This window comes from Hemitrygon akajei, chromosome 8 (assembly GCF_048418815.1).
Source record: "Hemitrygon akajei chromosome 8, sHemAka1.3, whole genome shotgun sequence".
Taxonomy (NCBI): Eukaryota; Metazoa; Chordata; class Chondrichthyes; order Myliobatiformes; family Dasyatidae; genus Hemitrygon; species Hemitrygon akajei.
Window position 1 is genome coordinate 15,549,383 of NC_133131.1, and position 15,283 is coordinate 15,564,665.

At 44.9% G+C, this 15,283-nt stretch overlaps 1 protein-coding gene across 9 annotated transcripts in view; it reads left to right on the top strand.

Moving 5' to 3' along the window:
* The window catches only part of LOC140731666 (rap1 GTPase-activating protein 2-like), a 492,373-nt gene that overhangs the window by 331,890 nt on the left and 145,200 nt on the right, over positions 1–15,283 (top strand). For 2 of the 9 annotated variants that reach the window (XM_073053307.1, XM_073053308.1), the window contains exon 1: positions 10,582–11,201. The exons of the other annotated variants lie outside the window; for them this stretch is intronic. In XM_073053307.1, coding sequence (XP_072909408.1) covers positions 11,098–11,201 — 104 coding nt within the window. In that variant the 5' untranslated portion in view covers positions 10,582–11,097. Of the gene's footprint in view, positions 1–10,581; positions 11,202–15,283 lie in introns of those variants that run through there. 9 annotated transcript variants of the gene reach the window in all.

The following is a 15,283-nucleotide window of genomic DNA, read 5'->3' on the forward strand; positions in this document are numbered from 1 at the left end:
CTGAGCCTAGCCACACTGTTATGGGTATAGAGAGTACAGCAGTGGGCTGAGCACACATGCCTGTGGTACACGTGTTGAACCTATCCCTAAATTCTTGAAAATAAGCCTAGTTTTTCCTGCCTATTTAATTTTAGTTTATTCGTATGGCCTTAGTGTATGATTAATATGGCCTCAATTCCATGAGTCTTGGTCTTGTGTAAGATCATGGTGTGATGCAGATGGGGAACCCCATGTTCAGTCTAGGACAATTGGTGGTGTTACCCTGCCAGTCCATTTGTGGGTGCTCTTCACACTCTCATCTCAGTCAAATGCAATGAGATATTTAACGGTGAACCCCATCACAGTAAAACTAATGAGTTACTCTCTCTGAATTGCAGATGTTTAATAAATGTAAGGGGACTGCTCAGCCCACAGTATCCAAGCCAGTCAAAAGGATATGACTGAGCCTAGTCCTACTTCCCAGCACTAGGTCCGTAGCCCTGCGTTCACAGTTCTGCAAGTACACGGCCATCTTCTGTGCAAAAATTGTGCAAATGGAGTACTGTGTGTGAATGGAGGTCTCCTTACATGAGGACAAATATGTTGTCTGTAGGCAACGTTTAAGAGTTCACCAGGTTGATTCCAGAGATGAGGGGGATAGCCTGTAAAGAGAGTTAGAGATGCCTGGGATTAAACTCACTGGAATTTAGAAGAATGGGATGGGATATATATATTTACTTATTGAGATAGAGTGCAGAGTAGGCCCTCTGAGCCACACTAGCCAGCAGCCCCCAGTTTAACACTAGTCTAATCACAGGACAATTTACAATGATCAATTTGGATGGTGGGTGGGCACCCATGTGGTCACAGGGAGAACATACAAGCTCTTTACAGACAGCGGTGGGAATTGAACCTGGGGCACAGGTACTGTAAAGCATTGTACCAACCTCCAGGTTACTGTGCTGCCCTATAGAAGCATATAAAATTATGAAAGGGATAGAGAAGATAGAAGCAGGAAAGTTGTTTCCACTGGTAAGTGAGGCTAGAGCTAAGAGACATAGCCTCAAGATTTAGAGAAATTGATTTAGGATGGAGATGAGGAGAGGCTTCTTTTTCCAAAGAGGAATGAAGCAGTAGAGGCTACCTCATTAAATATATTTAGGACATGGTTAGATACGTTCTTGCATAGAAGGAGAGTGAAGGGTTATGGCAGGTAGGTGGAGCTGAGTCCACTGCCAGATCAACCATGATCTTATTGAAAGTTGGAACAGGCTCGATGGGCCAGATGGCCGACTCCTGCTCCTATTTCTTTTGTTCTTAAATTAGATGATAGGTTCTGTATCGGCCACCCTTTCCTGCAGAGTTCTGAACCTTCATCATCCTCGCTGTGGGAAGCCTTTTCTCCTCTCCTCTCTACTTCTTCCACCAATTACTTTAAATTGATAGTCCTTGGTGATTCTGCTAAGGGATATAGGTGAGTCCTGTTTACTTGATTGAGACCCATCTTAACTCTATACATCTCAGTAAATAGCTCCCTGTAGTTTCCCCTGTTCTAAAGAAACAACCCTAACTTATTGAGCCTTTTCTCACAGCTACAATTTCACAGTCATAGTAACATCTTTGTAAATCTCCTCTGTACCCTCTCCTGTGCAATGATATCTTTCCTATTACTGCAGTGACCACAAGTGCAGGCAGTAAATGTCTACAAATGCCCTGAGGCTGTTAGTGGAAATGAATAATAGTGTAACAGTCCCAATGTTAATACTAGCTTCAGAGCTGTTACTTTTTAAACTGTGCATAATTTCACCTCCCTTAACATTCAGCTAATTAACAAAGCTAAAATCCATAAAGTTTCTTCCGACTGAAGTGTGATCAAGTCATTGGAGAGTCACTGGTAAATTAATGAAAGTGATATCAGTGGGAGTTTTAACAGGTAAAATTTAATGCATGCCCCTTTAAAAGACGCCAGTTATGGCATATTTTATGGGGTGGTTATTTGTTTGAGGAGTTGTAGAAACACACTCAGTGACTACTTTGTTGGGTACCTCCTGTGCCTAATAAGGTGGCCACTGTGTCTGTGTTCATGTTCTTCTGCTGCTGTACCCCATCCACTTCAAGATTCAACATGTTGTGCATTCAGAGACGCTCTTCTGCACACCACTGTTGTAATGCATGGTTATTTGAGTTACTGTCACCTTCCTGTCTGCCCATCCTCCTATGACCTCTCTCATTAACAAGACGCTTTTGCCCACAGAACTGCTGCTCACCGGATGTTTCTTACTTTTCACACCACTTTTTGTAAACTCTAAAGACTGTTGAGTGAACATCCCAGGAGATCAGCAGTTTCTAGGATACCAGCAATCATTCCACGGTCAAAGTCACTTAGATTACCTTTCTTCCCCATTCTGATGTTTGGTCTGAACAACAACTGAACTTCTTGGCCAACACACACAAAATGCTGGAAGTACTCAGCAGGTCAGGAAGCATCTTTGGAAATGAATAAACAGCCTTTCATCATGACTGGAAAGGAAGGAGGAAGATTCCAGAATAAAATGAAGGGGGAAGGGGAAGCAAGACAAGCCAGAAGGTAAAGCCAGGTGGGTTGGGGAGGGAGATGAAGCGAGAGGCTGAGAGGTGATAGATGGAAAAGGCTGGAAAAGAAGGAATCTGCTAGGAGAGGAGAGTGTACCATGGGAGAAAGGGAACGAGGACGAGGTGATAGGCAGTTGAGGAGAAAACGTAAGAGGCCAGAGTTGGGAATATAAGAAGAGGGAAAAAAATTACCTGAAAGAGAAATCAATGTTCATGCCATCAGGTTGGAGGCAACCTAGACGGAATATGAGGTGTTGCTTCTCCACCCAGACAATGGCCTCATTGTGATAGAAGAGAAGGCCATGGACCGACATGTTGGAATGGGAACGGGGATTGGAATTAAGATGTTGGCCACCCGGAAATTCTGCTTATTGTGGGTGGAGCAGAGGTGCTCAATGAAACGGCCCCCTCAATTTACAACAGGTCTCACCAGTGTAGAGGAGACTGCACTGGCAGCCCCAAATACATAGACAATCCCAGCAGATTCTCAGGTAAAGTGTTGCCTCATCTGGAAGGACTGTTTGGGGCTCTGAATGGAGGTGAGGGGAGGGGAATGGGAAGTTGTAGCATTTCTGTCACTTGCAAGGATACGTGCCAGGAGGGAGATCAGTGGGGAGTGACGAATAGACAAAAGAATCACACAGGGAGCAATCCCTGCGGAAAGCAGTGAGTTGGCGCAGGGATAGGGGGGAGAATAAAGATATCCTTGGTGGTAGGATCTCCTTGAAGATTGCGGAAGTTGCGGAAAACTATGTGTTGGATGCGGAGGCTGATGGGTTGCTAGCTCTTGACCATGTCTGCATGCTTTCATGCATTGAGTTGCTTCCACATGATTGGCTGATTAGATATTTGCGTTAATGAGCAAAAGTTACTGAGTATAATCAGTTAATCCCTGAATTTTAATGTGCCTTCATTAGTTTGTCTAGTGTTATTACAGTTCGTTTATGATTCAATATTTTTATTAGCCCATTTTATTTAACCGTTGTTACAAAACTGTGACATGTACAAAGAGTCAACAGTGAACTTTAAAAAAAAATATCAAAGGGATCTTAATGAAGTGGTTCTTCTCAGCCTGGACTGTACAGGTGTGACGTCAGTATCAACCAGTCTCGACGCAGTTTTTTCATTAGTATCTATATTTTTATGCTATTAAACCACCTACAGTTTAATAAGAACTATTGGATTTGACTGCATTTAATATGCTGAAAGTTGTTATGAATTTTGATTAAACAATTCAGACTCAGCCTGGAAAATTACCTTCGCAAACTGCTGCCTGCTTCAGGCATTAATCTGATCAGCCTTGGGCTGGTGTGCCTGTTGTATGTAACAACAATACTTTCAACTGATACAGGTGGGAAGATAACTGCTGCCAGGGCGTGGAAATGAATGAAATAAATAACTTTCGACCTCAGGCTGCTGTAGTGCCAAGAGCTTTCACTGTAGTGTCAGTGTGGAAGAAGCAACACCTCATATTTCGTCTAGGTTGCCTCCAACCTGATGGAGTAATAGTGGGTCATTGGATTGGCGGGGCAGCTGAGGTGGAGAGGAGGGGGATAACTTCTCACCATGCTTTGGTAATTGAATCCACAGCGGTGTAGCAGTCTGTGCCACCGCCTCATAGTTCAGGCAACCCAAGTTTGATCCAGTTCTGTCTGTGTCCCGTTTGCTTGTTCTCTCCTTGGCAACAGGCTGGCAGGTTAGTTCTGGGTTGCAGATTAGCCCTGATGTTGGCAGGTGGTAGAAAAGAACCTGAACAGTGGGGGAAAATTGAAGAGCACATGTGAGAAGTTGCAAGGCTACCAAGGAATAAGGAGAGGGGAAAGGGATGACGGGAATGCTCCCCTGACACCCTGCTTCGAATTAACTGCTTGAATAGCTTTGCAGCTAGCTGATAAATGATCATACTAAATTAAATATGGCCTTCCTTTCTCTAACAATGATTTCTCTAACTTCCAGTAATCTCTCCCCCTCACCCTTCTGTCCCAGGAGTCCCAGGTGCCAGATCTTAAAGCATTAGTGAGCTTCGCCTGATAATCTATTTGATTATTGACTATTCAGATAACCTCTTCCTCGGCGTCAACAAGACTTCAGAGAACTCGCACCTCTCACATCGGCGGCAGAACAGTGCAAAATGCAAGCAGTTTCAAATCCCTAGGAGAGCACATCTCACTCACACAACCTCTCGTGGTCCCAGAACAACATCCACCACAGCCAGGGAAGTTCACTACTTTCCGAGGAAGCTGGAGAGAGTTGGACTATGCACATCAATACTCACAGCCAGGAAGACTCAACAGTTACTTCCCTCTAAACTGATCAACACCTCCACCCACTAATCCAATCTGCCACAACCCCTCATCACCACTACTTTATCATTTCCTGTCGGAGTCAGATGTACAGGTAGTCATGTGCCTAGCTCACTTTATGTATGTACAATCTATGTATATAAGCTAATCGTATGTATATATACATATTGTGTTCTTTATGCTTATTGTGTTTTTTTGTGCTAGCTCAGATCTGGAATAACAATCATTTCATTCTCCTTTATACTTGTGTATTGAAGCATGAGAATAAACTGTCCTGAATCTTAACTAATGATCTTGTACCTTACATTTGCCATTCTGGTATCAGACATGAATATGAAAGTCTTCACATGGACTCTTCTCCGTAATCTTTAAGACCTCTTTCTGATCATGTCTTGATCTATGAGGCCCATGTCAACAAAGGTGAGCATAAACATCCCACTGTCTTATTGTACACCCATTTCTTTTCTCTGCATCGCTTGCTTGTACAAGTAGGTAAATAGAAGACACACCCATTGTCTCAGCACAATAGACCACAGGTTTCCCATGCTGGCACCTGGCAGGGAGTCCTCTCTGCAAAGATGCGCTCTTGAAAATTTTGACTTCGAATGGAAAACCAGGATCAGGCTTCCAGGCACTGCTATTCCTGATTTAGATCCAGCAGTTCTTGCTGAAGTGTCCTCTACCAAGGAATAATGTGCATCATAAAACGAATTGGTGTGAAGAGTGACTGATGAACACACCTTGCAACTTTCGACTATATCTGCTGTGATTTCTTGCTTCAGTTTGCTAATATATTCAGTGCAAAATACTTGTGGCCAGCTTCAGTGCGACCGGTGTGGGTAGAAAAACCCGGATAGGGCTTCCTTCTGTGTAACGTCATTGCAGAATGTACATGGTGTACCGGAGGAGAATCACAGGCAACGAAGTGCTATTAGAGCATACTCACTGTTTCAGATTGCGAGAAGGAGCGAGGCACGGCAGAAATGCATCAGGGAGATGCACAAGGCCGTAAGGCGGAGGAGCAGAATTAAGCCATTTGGCCTGTTGGTTCATTGGGATGTTTAGCTCTGCTGAAGGCACTATAGAATACCAGCCATAGTGAACTCCAGCAAGTACAGGCCCTGAGCGAGTAAATGCTCCTCATACATTAACTCTTTTTCCCCGGGATCATTCTAATGAACCTCATCTGGATCCTTTCCAATGCCAAGATGTCCACTCTTAAATAAGGGGCCCAAAGCTGCTCGCAATACTCCAATGAATTATAAAGACTCAGGATATAATCCTTGCTTTTATGTTCTAGAATTTCCCAGAACTGGGACATCAGGGCTATTAATCTAGCAACCTTTAACTTAGTCCTGACCCTTGCCCCATCCCTGGGCACACTGATAGTCCAGCAGGTAGGGGTAGAAGGACAGAATTTGTGAAGCGGGTGAGAGGTGGGTTAAGACGAAGCTGGGGTTGGAAGTTGGTTGTGGAGTGACTCATCGGTGAAGGCTGCAGTTTGGAGTTTCAGGGAAGGGCTTGGACCTGCAGGGAGGAGGTTGAGGGTGAATGAGAGGTCTGAATGTGGGAGGAGAATGTAGGTCCAAATAGGGTGAAGGTGCAAAGGACAGAAGACCTTGTAGGTGGGGGATGAGTTGTCACCTCTCCCCCAAATCGTTAATAACACGAGGTCATGCCTCTCTCCTTCTCGCAATCTGAAACTGAGTATGCTCTAATAGCACTTCGTTGCCTGTGATTCTCCTCCGGTACACCATGTACATTCTGCAATGACGTTACGCAGAAGGAAGCCCTATCCAGGTTTTTTTCACCACACCGGTCGCACTGAAGCTGGACACAAGTATTTTATTTCAGGTCCCAGAAGAGAAGCAGTTTATAGGGAGACCCAGCTCAGGCCCTTCTGCCCACTGAGTCTATGTTGGCCCATTAACACTAAAACTATATTAATTCCATTTATTTTATTCTCCCCACATTCCCATCAACTGTCCCCAGATTTTACCACTTTTACTCCTTGAGGCAACTTACAATGGCTAACTATGCTACCAACCCGCACGCCTCTGTGATTCTACAACTTCATGACTCCATTCTAAGCAGAATGGATCTGTAGCCTAAGTAATAGAAAATGAAATGTGGATTCCTTGCACCACTCAGCCCTTGACTGCCAGGCAGCCACCTAGCAATTTCTGTATAATTCAGTCCCTCCATCATTCTGTTCAATAAGGTGATAAAGGAAGTGGGCTGACATCTACCAGATTGATTCCTAATACAGTACTTTTGTTGTATGAGGAGAGGTTATGCATTGTATACCTTTTCTCTGATATTTAGAACAATTATGTATGATCTCATTAAATCAGAGGATTGACATTGCCCCAACCATCATGTCTAGAACTGGAGGTCAAAGTCTCAAAATTAAGGATCCGCCTCTCAGGACTGGATAAAGAGGAAATTTTGGGGAGTCTTTGGAATTCTCTACCGACAGAGACGCTGGAGATCCTGGCACTGAATATAGTCAAGACAGTACTGATAACTGGGATTAGCATAGTCATGGGCTTGATGGTTGCTACATCCACCTACTGAATATTGAAAGGCCTAGAAAGAGTGGACATGGAGAAGGTGTTTCTTACAGTGGGGGAATCTAGGACCAAATGGCACAGCCTCAGAATGTAAGGACATCCTTTTAGAACAGAGATGAGGAGAAATTTATTTAGCCAGAGGGTGTTGGATCTATGTAATTTATTGCCACAGATGGCTGTGGAGGCCAAGTCATTGGATATATTTAAAGCAAAGGCTGATAGGTTCTAAATTAATAAGGGTGTCAATGGTTAAGGGGAGACGGTAGCAGAATGGGTTGAGAGGAAAATAAATCAGTTGTGATCAAATGGCAGAGGACTCAATAGGCTAATTTTGCTATTATGTCTTATGATTTTATAGGGCAAAGGGCCTAGTTCTGTGCTGATGACTCCAAAACAGAGATTGATACATTTTTGGAGGTTAACAGAATCAAGGGGTACAGGTTTAAAGCAAAGAGTGGCGCTGGGGTAGAAGATGAGCCATGATGTTAGGCATGAGGGGTCAATGGTCTAATTGTGCTGTTATTTCCACAGTCAATACTCTGTCTACCCGCATTATTTCGGTACTATGTTTGTGTAACAGAAAGCAATCAGGCTGAGAGTTGCAGTGTCTTTCAAACAGGAGCAAATCAGCGGATGCTGGAAATCCAGAGCAACAAGCACAAAATGTTGGAGGAACTCAGCAGGTCAGCAGGAGTACAGGTGGTAGGTGATGGGTAAAACTGGGAGAGGGGAAGGGGTGAAGTAAAGAGCTGGGAAGTTGTTCCAAGCCTACACAAGTATCACTCTCCAACTCTTCTTATACTACATTGGCAACTGCATTAGTGCTGCTTCCTGCACCCATGCCAAACTCGGCGACTTCATCAACTTTGCCTCCAACTTCTACTCTGACCTCATATTCACTTGATCCATTTCCGAAACCTCCCTCCCCTTTCTCAATCTCTCTGTCTGCTACTCTGGAGACAGTCTATCTGCTGACATCTTTTATAAATGCACTGATTCTCACAGCTACTTTGACTATACCTCTTCCCACCCTGTCACTTGTGAAAAACATCATCACTTTTTCTCAGTGCCTCCATCTCTGCTGCATCTGCTCTCAAAATGAGACTTTTCATTCCAGAACTACTGAGATGTCCTCCAACTTCAAAGAAAAGGGCTTCCCTTCCTCCACCCTCAATGCTGCCCTCACCTGCATCTCTTCCACTTCACGCACGTCTGCCCTCACCCATCTTCCCACCACCCACCAGGGATTGGGTTTCTCTTGTCCTCACCTACCACCCCACTGGCCTCTGCGTCCAGCACATAATTCTCTGTAACTTTCGCCAAGTGCATTTTCCCCTCTTCCCCCAGTTTCCACATTCCGCAGGGATCGCTCCCTACGCAGCTGTCTTGTCCACTCATCCCTCCCCACTGGTACTTATCCTTGTAAGTGGAACAAGTGCTACACCTACCCCTACACCTCCTCCCTCACTACCACACAGGGCTGCAAACGGTCCTTCCAGGTGAGACGACACTTCACCTGTGTGTCTGTTGAGGTCATCTACTGGATCTGGCGCCCCTGGAGTGGCCTCCTGTATATCAGTGAGACCCAACGTAGACTGGAATAGGACTTCACTGAGCACCTCCGTCTGGTGCTCTTCCTCCTTCCCTTTCTTCCATGGCCTTCTATCCTGTCTCCAACTCTTTATCTCTTCACCAATCAACTTCCCAACTCTTTACTTCACCCCCCTCCCCTCTCCCCTCTCCCGGTTTCACCTACCTTGTACTTCTTCCTCCCCTCCTCCCTCCTTCTTACTCGGACTTCACCTCTTTCTTTCCAGTCCTGATGAAGGGGCTCGGCCCAAAACGTCGCCTGTTTAAGGCTGATTTATACTTGTGCGTCACATCTACGCCATAGGTACCGTGTACCCTACACCGTAGGGTGACGTGCTCCTCCCCAAAAAAGTAACTCACGCGTTGCGGCGACGCAGACTGCAACGATTGGTCCGCTTGGTAGCATCGCATTTCCTCCTACGCATTTCTGGTTGTTTCTTCTCTGCCATGTCTGTACACCGATGCAAAATAGTTGAACCAAATCGTCAAATCTACCTGCCGACATGCAAAAATGTTTGAAATGCATTTTCTTGTCCATGCCTGTCACGAAGAAATTCAACAGAGTGGCATAGAAACCCCACCGCCAACTAGCGTTTTGGCACACATCAATGCACACTTGCTACAGCGTAGAGCTACGCTGAAGTGAAAATCAGGGCTACAGCGTAGCCCATACGCACAGGTATAAATCAGCCTTTATTCTTTGCCACCCACAGATGCTGCCTGGCCTGCTGAGTTCCTCCAGCATTTTGTGTGTGTTGCAATAGAATGTCTTTATCCCTCACTGGAAGGAGTGATGGAGGTTCAGCATTCAGAATCAAAATCAAGTTCATTATCACCGACATACAGTATGCCAGGATATTTGTTGATTTTTGGTAGCAGTACTATGTATACATAAAGAACACCATAAATTATAATTACATATACATCTGTATTTATAAATGTAATTAAGTAGTTGTGCAAAAAGAGAGCAAGCATTATGAGGCAATGTTCATTGGTCCATTGTCCATTCAGAAATCCGATGGTGGAGCAGAAGAAACTGTTCCTAAGATGTTAAATGTGTGTCTTCAGGCTCCTGTACTTCCTCTCTGATGGTAGTAATAGGAAGAGAGCATGTTCTGGGTGATGGGGGTCCTTAATGATGGAAGCTGTCTTTCTGCAGCATTGCGTTTTGAAGAAGTCCTTGATGCTGGAGAGGCTAGTGCCCATGATGGAGCAGGCTCAGTCCTGAATTCAGTGCCAATTTCTACTTTCCCTTGAGAAGAAGGTGATGAAACACATTCTGAGCACTCTGAGTTGAGCTATTGCCTCTCTACACCCCCCCCCCCCCCCACCGACACCACCACTTCAAGCCTCCCTTCAGCACCTTTTTGTGGGGGAAGGGTTCAGTTCCAGCTTTCCACAACTCTTCCCTGAAAGGGTTAATGCAAGCAGTTAATACATTCTGACATCAGCGTGTACGGACCAGGCAAAAGCAGTCCTGGGAGGGGATAGATTCACGAGAGGGAGGAGCCACCACCGTTGTCATGTCACCGTGGCAACCCACCGGCAGAAAGTGCAGAGACTAGGTACGGGATAATCCTGGTAGGTTAGACGTGCAGTCAGCTGCAAGTGTGCACGAGTCACACAACAGTTAATGTGCCTAAATCCTTAACACCGGCTTCCACAGAAAGTGGTCATTCTGACTGGAAGGAACGTCACCTGCCCGGACAAGTATGCTTGTGTGACGGACTTCTCAGCTGAAGGCTGTAGACAGGAACTGTGTCTAACTGCGAACTGTATGAAAATCTGTTGGGGCAGAGTGAACTGCCAGCCCTCTGCGAGCTCCTGATCCCAGGAACCATGAGAGACACGGCTGCAGCTAGTCAGCCAGGTGACTTGAAGGTCACTTGAGGTGCAGGAGAACGAAAGGCAGTGGGGGGGGGGGGGGAGGTGGAAGAAAATACACAATTGTCCGACCGGGGGTAGAAGACACAGGACCTGCGAGGCGTTGTAGGCTGGAGGAACATACATTCCCACTCGGGCCACGGGAGTGCGAGCTGGAAACCGCGAGGAAACCAGACATGGCCGAGAAAGGTGACAGGGCGCCCTCGAGAAAGGCAGGACTCCGAGCTGCTGTGGTACTGATTGGGTTGTTGCACAGATCACGAAGAGAAAAGGACCGAAGGTAAAATGCTCTGTCCATCAGAGGTCTCTCTTAACCCCTTCACTGCTGGTGTGAAGCTTGCCTGCAGCTGAACCAGCTGAGGAGAAACTTCCGAAATGGCTCTGTCCCAGCGAACTGTTATGTGCTAGTGGTTTGCTGACATAAGGTTAAAGTTACTTGTCACATGTTTGACTCGTCCTTTGGACTTACAACTTTGACCTTGATGCATGGTTAAGAATATTTAAAGGAAAGTGGAAAATTTGTCAGCTACTCTGCTTTGATCGGTGCAGCTTAAAAGGTAACTGCGTATCTGTCAAGGACATTTAACTGTATTGATGCAGTGTTAAAGCATGAGGATATAGAGCCAGAACTCCCGGTAATAATTTCCATTTATATAGTGCCTTTAATCTATGCACCTAGTATCACAAAATCATCTCAGTACCTTGAATATTTGTACCCTCCAGCAGACAGATGAAGTAAATGGTGCATCTTTGGCAGCGTGGCCATCTAAAAAGAAGTTTTGTGTATTTTTCACATTCGCCTGTTGTATAATGTAACTTTGGAGATGTAAGCCACCAGATGGCTTTTCGCAATTCTTCAGATGCTTGGAATAAATTAGCAAACAGATAACATTCAACTGATTACTAGTTATAAAGAAGGTAACACTCAAAGAGGTGTATTTAACACTGGCAGCCTGTTTAAATCCTTATGTGACAGCACCTTCCCATTCACTGTAGAGACAATCTCTTAATGTACAATTATGCACTGGCACAGGACAGAAACAGAGGGACAGAGGTAATGACTGAGCAAGAGAGAGAGAGAGAGAGTTAAGGACCTAGAGAGAGAGAGAGAGAGAGAGAGAGGGGAGGGTAAAGAGAGAGTGAGCAAGAGAGTTAATAACTGAGAGACAGAGAGATAAAGACTGACAGGTGCAAGGGAGAGAGATAAAGGACATAAAGACTGAGAGAGAGAGAGAGAGAGAGAGAGAGAGAGAGAGAGAGAGAGATAGTGAGAATTTAAGACCTAAAGACAGAGACAAAGAGAGATGAAGGACATAAGACTGAGAAACAGGGAGAGAGAGAAAGTTAAAAACCTAGAGACGGAGAGGGGGGTAAAGACTGAGAGACAGAGAGAGAAGACCAAGAGACAGAGAGATAAAGACTGAGAGAGAGAGAGAGAGAGAAAAGGAGGTAATGACCAAGAGACAGAGAGACAAAGACCAAGAGGGAGAGAGAGAGATTAGGTGGATTTCAATCTGAAGATGGTGAGCAAAGCAAAGAGCAAGGCAGAGCAAAATAACCTTGTGGTCATGCCACCTTCAATTCGTTGTAACAATGCTGTTTTGAAAAGCTTCACTCTAAGCTGACAGCTCTTTCTCAGTAGTGCCATTTTGCTGTTTACATTATCAGTTGATACCTGGAGTGATGCCTGAAGTTTTCCAGGAACTTAGTTTAGTGCAGAAATGAAGGCAATCAAGGCTCTTCGCTGTGTGATTAATGTTGAGTCTTTCACCAACAACATTACATCTGTGACCTCTGGTTCTTAAGATTGTTTAATGTCATTTCCAGCACACAAGTGTAAAGGAGGATGAAGTACAAATTGCCCCGGATCTCATGCAGCACAAAAAGAATACACAATAAGATAAAGAACAATAATAGAGGAGTATTAAATAAACACAGAAAATATAAATACGTAAGCTAGCTTATATGCATAGATTGATTTTATGTCTATAAAATGACACTAGGTACAGAAGTATCTGTACATAAGGTGACTCTGACAGAAGATGATAAAGTGGTGGTGGGAGTGCGTGTTAGTGGTAGAGGTGTTGATCAGCCTTACTGCTTTGGGAAAGTAACTGCTTTTAAGTCTGGTGGGCCTCATGTGGATGCTATGTAGCCTCCTCCCGGATGGGAGTGGGACAAGCAGTCCATGGGCAGGGTGGGTGGGATTCTTTATGATATTGCTGGCCTTTTTCCAGCACCTTTCTGTATATCTGTCCTTGATGTCGAGTAGGCTGATACCGGTGATGCTTTGGGCAGTTTTGACACCCCATTGCAGAGCCTTCTTTGACCCTTATTTCCCCAGTATATCCCCAAAACTCTTCTTCAGATCAGTGAAACACCTCAAAGCCTAAAACAAGTCAGGTCTTCCTCACTGTATCTCCAGCAGAGGTCCAGGCTTTAACTCATGAAAAGCCGAGCCAGCTCCTTAAGCATCTTTGCCTGTTGGAGCCTGGGCTCCAGCTGGTGCAGATGCAATCCTGTGATGCAGCTGAATGGCGCCTAAAAGCAGATCGACCTTCAGTGCCGTGAGAACTAAATACCTAATGCGAACGGAGCACCTCCATCTCTGCATTAGAAGGTCACTCCGGCGAGCTGAATATATAAAACAAAAGCCAACAATGCTGGAAACGTTCAGTGGGTCAGGCAGCGCCTGCAGAGAGGAAATCGAGCTGGATGACCCTTCGCCAGAATAGATGAGTATGAACCACAGGCTGGCACTTCAGGGTGAGAGTTCCATCTCGATGGAGGCAGCCGTGGTGTTAAACCGAGTCTCATCCGCCCACTTATGTGGAGATCAGGAAATCCCTTGACCAGAACCATCAATTTCATCGAGATAATAATGACCTGGCTCTCTGTGCAGGTCGATAGCACAAATATTAACTGCCAATCAACAATAGTGGACTGCACTTTATATTGCACTTCAGTGACCTTAATTCATTGGGTTTGGAGCTGCTTGGGTTATTTTGAGGATTATTCAAAGTCAAAGTAAAATTAATTATTGAAGAATGTGTATGTTATGTTATTGTACTTTGAGATTCGCTTCCTTGCGGGCATTGACAGGAGAAAAGAAATACAATAGAACTTACAAAAACTATACACAAACAAGAATGACAAACAACAAATGTGCAAAAAAGGACAAATTGTGCAAATATGTCAGTTTAATACGGAGAAAAAGAGTTGTAAAGAGTCCTTGAAAGTGAGTCTGTACGTTGTTGAATCAGTTAGACCATAAAGCCATAGCACATAGGAACAAATTTAGGCCACCATGCCTGATTTATTATCCCTCGCAACCCCACTCTCCTGCATTTTCTTCTGGAAGAAAGGTTAAGGCATGAACACGACAGAGTGCCCACCACATGCCTTTCTGGTGCTCCAAACTATTTTGCAGCCAGTTAAGTACTTTACGAGTTGTAGTCACTGTTGTAAAGTAGGAAATGCAGCAGCCAGTTTCTGCACAGCAAGCCCCCACAAGCTGTTTTAGGACTGTATAGTGTAAGCAACACTGCTGTTTAAGAAACGGACTTGCAGAATTCTTTTAAGATACTTGATACTTGAAGGGACTAGGTACTTCGACTAAGGATCCCCGAAGGAAGGCCTGCTTTTTAAGCAGTGTTCTGGAAGCTTAAAGCCAACTTCTGGCTCTGAAAACTGGGTTGTCATAAAAGATATCGCCCATTTCAGCAATGTCCTTCGGAAAGGAAAATTGCCATTGTGGTGTGGTCTGCACTTTGGTAGTTCCAGACCTGATTCACTGCCCAGAGAAGTCCCTGCCACTCCGATCATACTCCATCACCGAAGAACATCAAGTTCCAAGCCATTTCAGCCGTGGGAGTAATGCGGAAATATTAGCTTTATTTGTCACCTGCACATCAAAACATACAGTATAGTGCGCTATTTATGTCAACAGCCAGCACAGTCTGAGTTGGTGCTAGGGGGGCTGCCCGCAAGTTTTGCCATGCTTCCGGCACCAACATAGCATGCCCACAACTTACTGACCCTAACCTGTTCATCTTTGGAACGTGGGAGGAAACTAGAGTAGCTGGAGGATACCCACAAGCAACAGGGAGAACGTCCAAGTTCTTACGGACAGTGGCGGGAATTGAACCCTGATCGCTGGCACTACGCTAACTAGTGCTCCACTTTGCCAATCAAAGTGGTTGGGGGCATGTGTGTAGCTCAGTTAAGAATTGTTGTTCAATTTATCTTTATTGACTACAGCTCAGCATTCAATCCTATCGCTTCAAGACTTTAGCCTCAATACCTCCTTGTGCAATTGGATCTTTGATTTCCTCACTTGCAGACCCCAGTCAGTTTGGATTG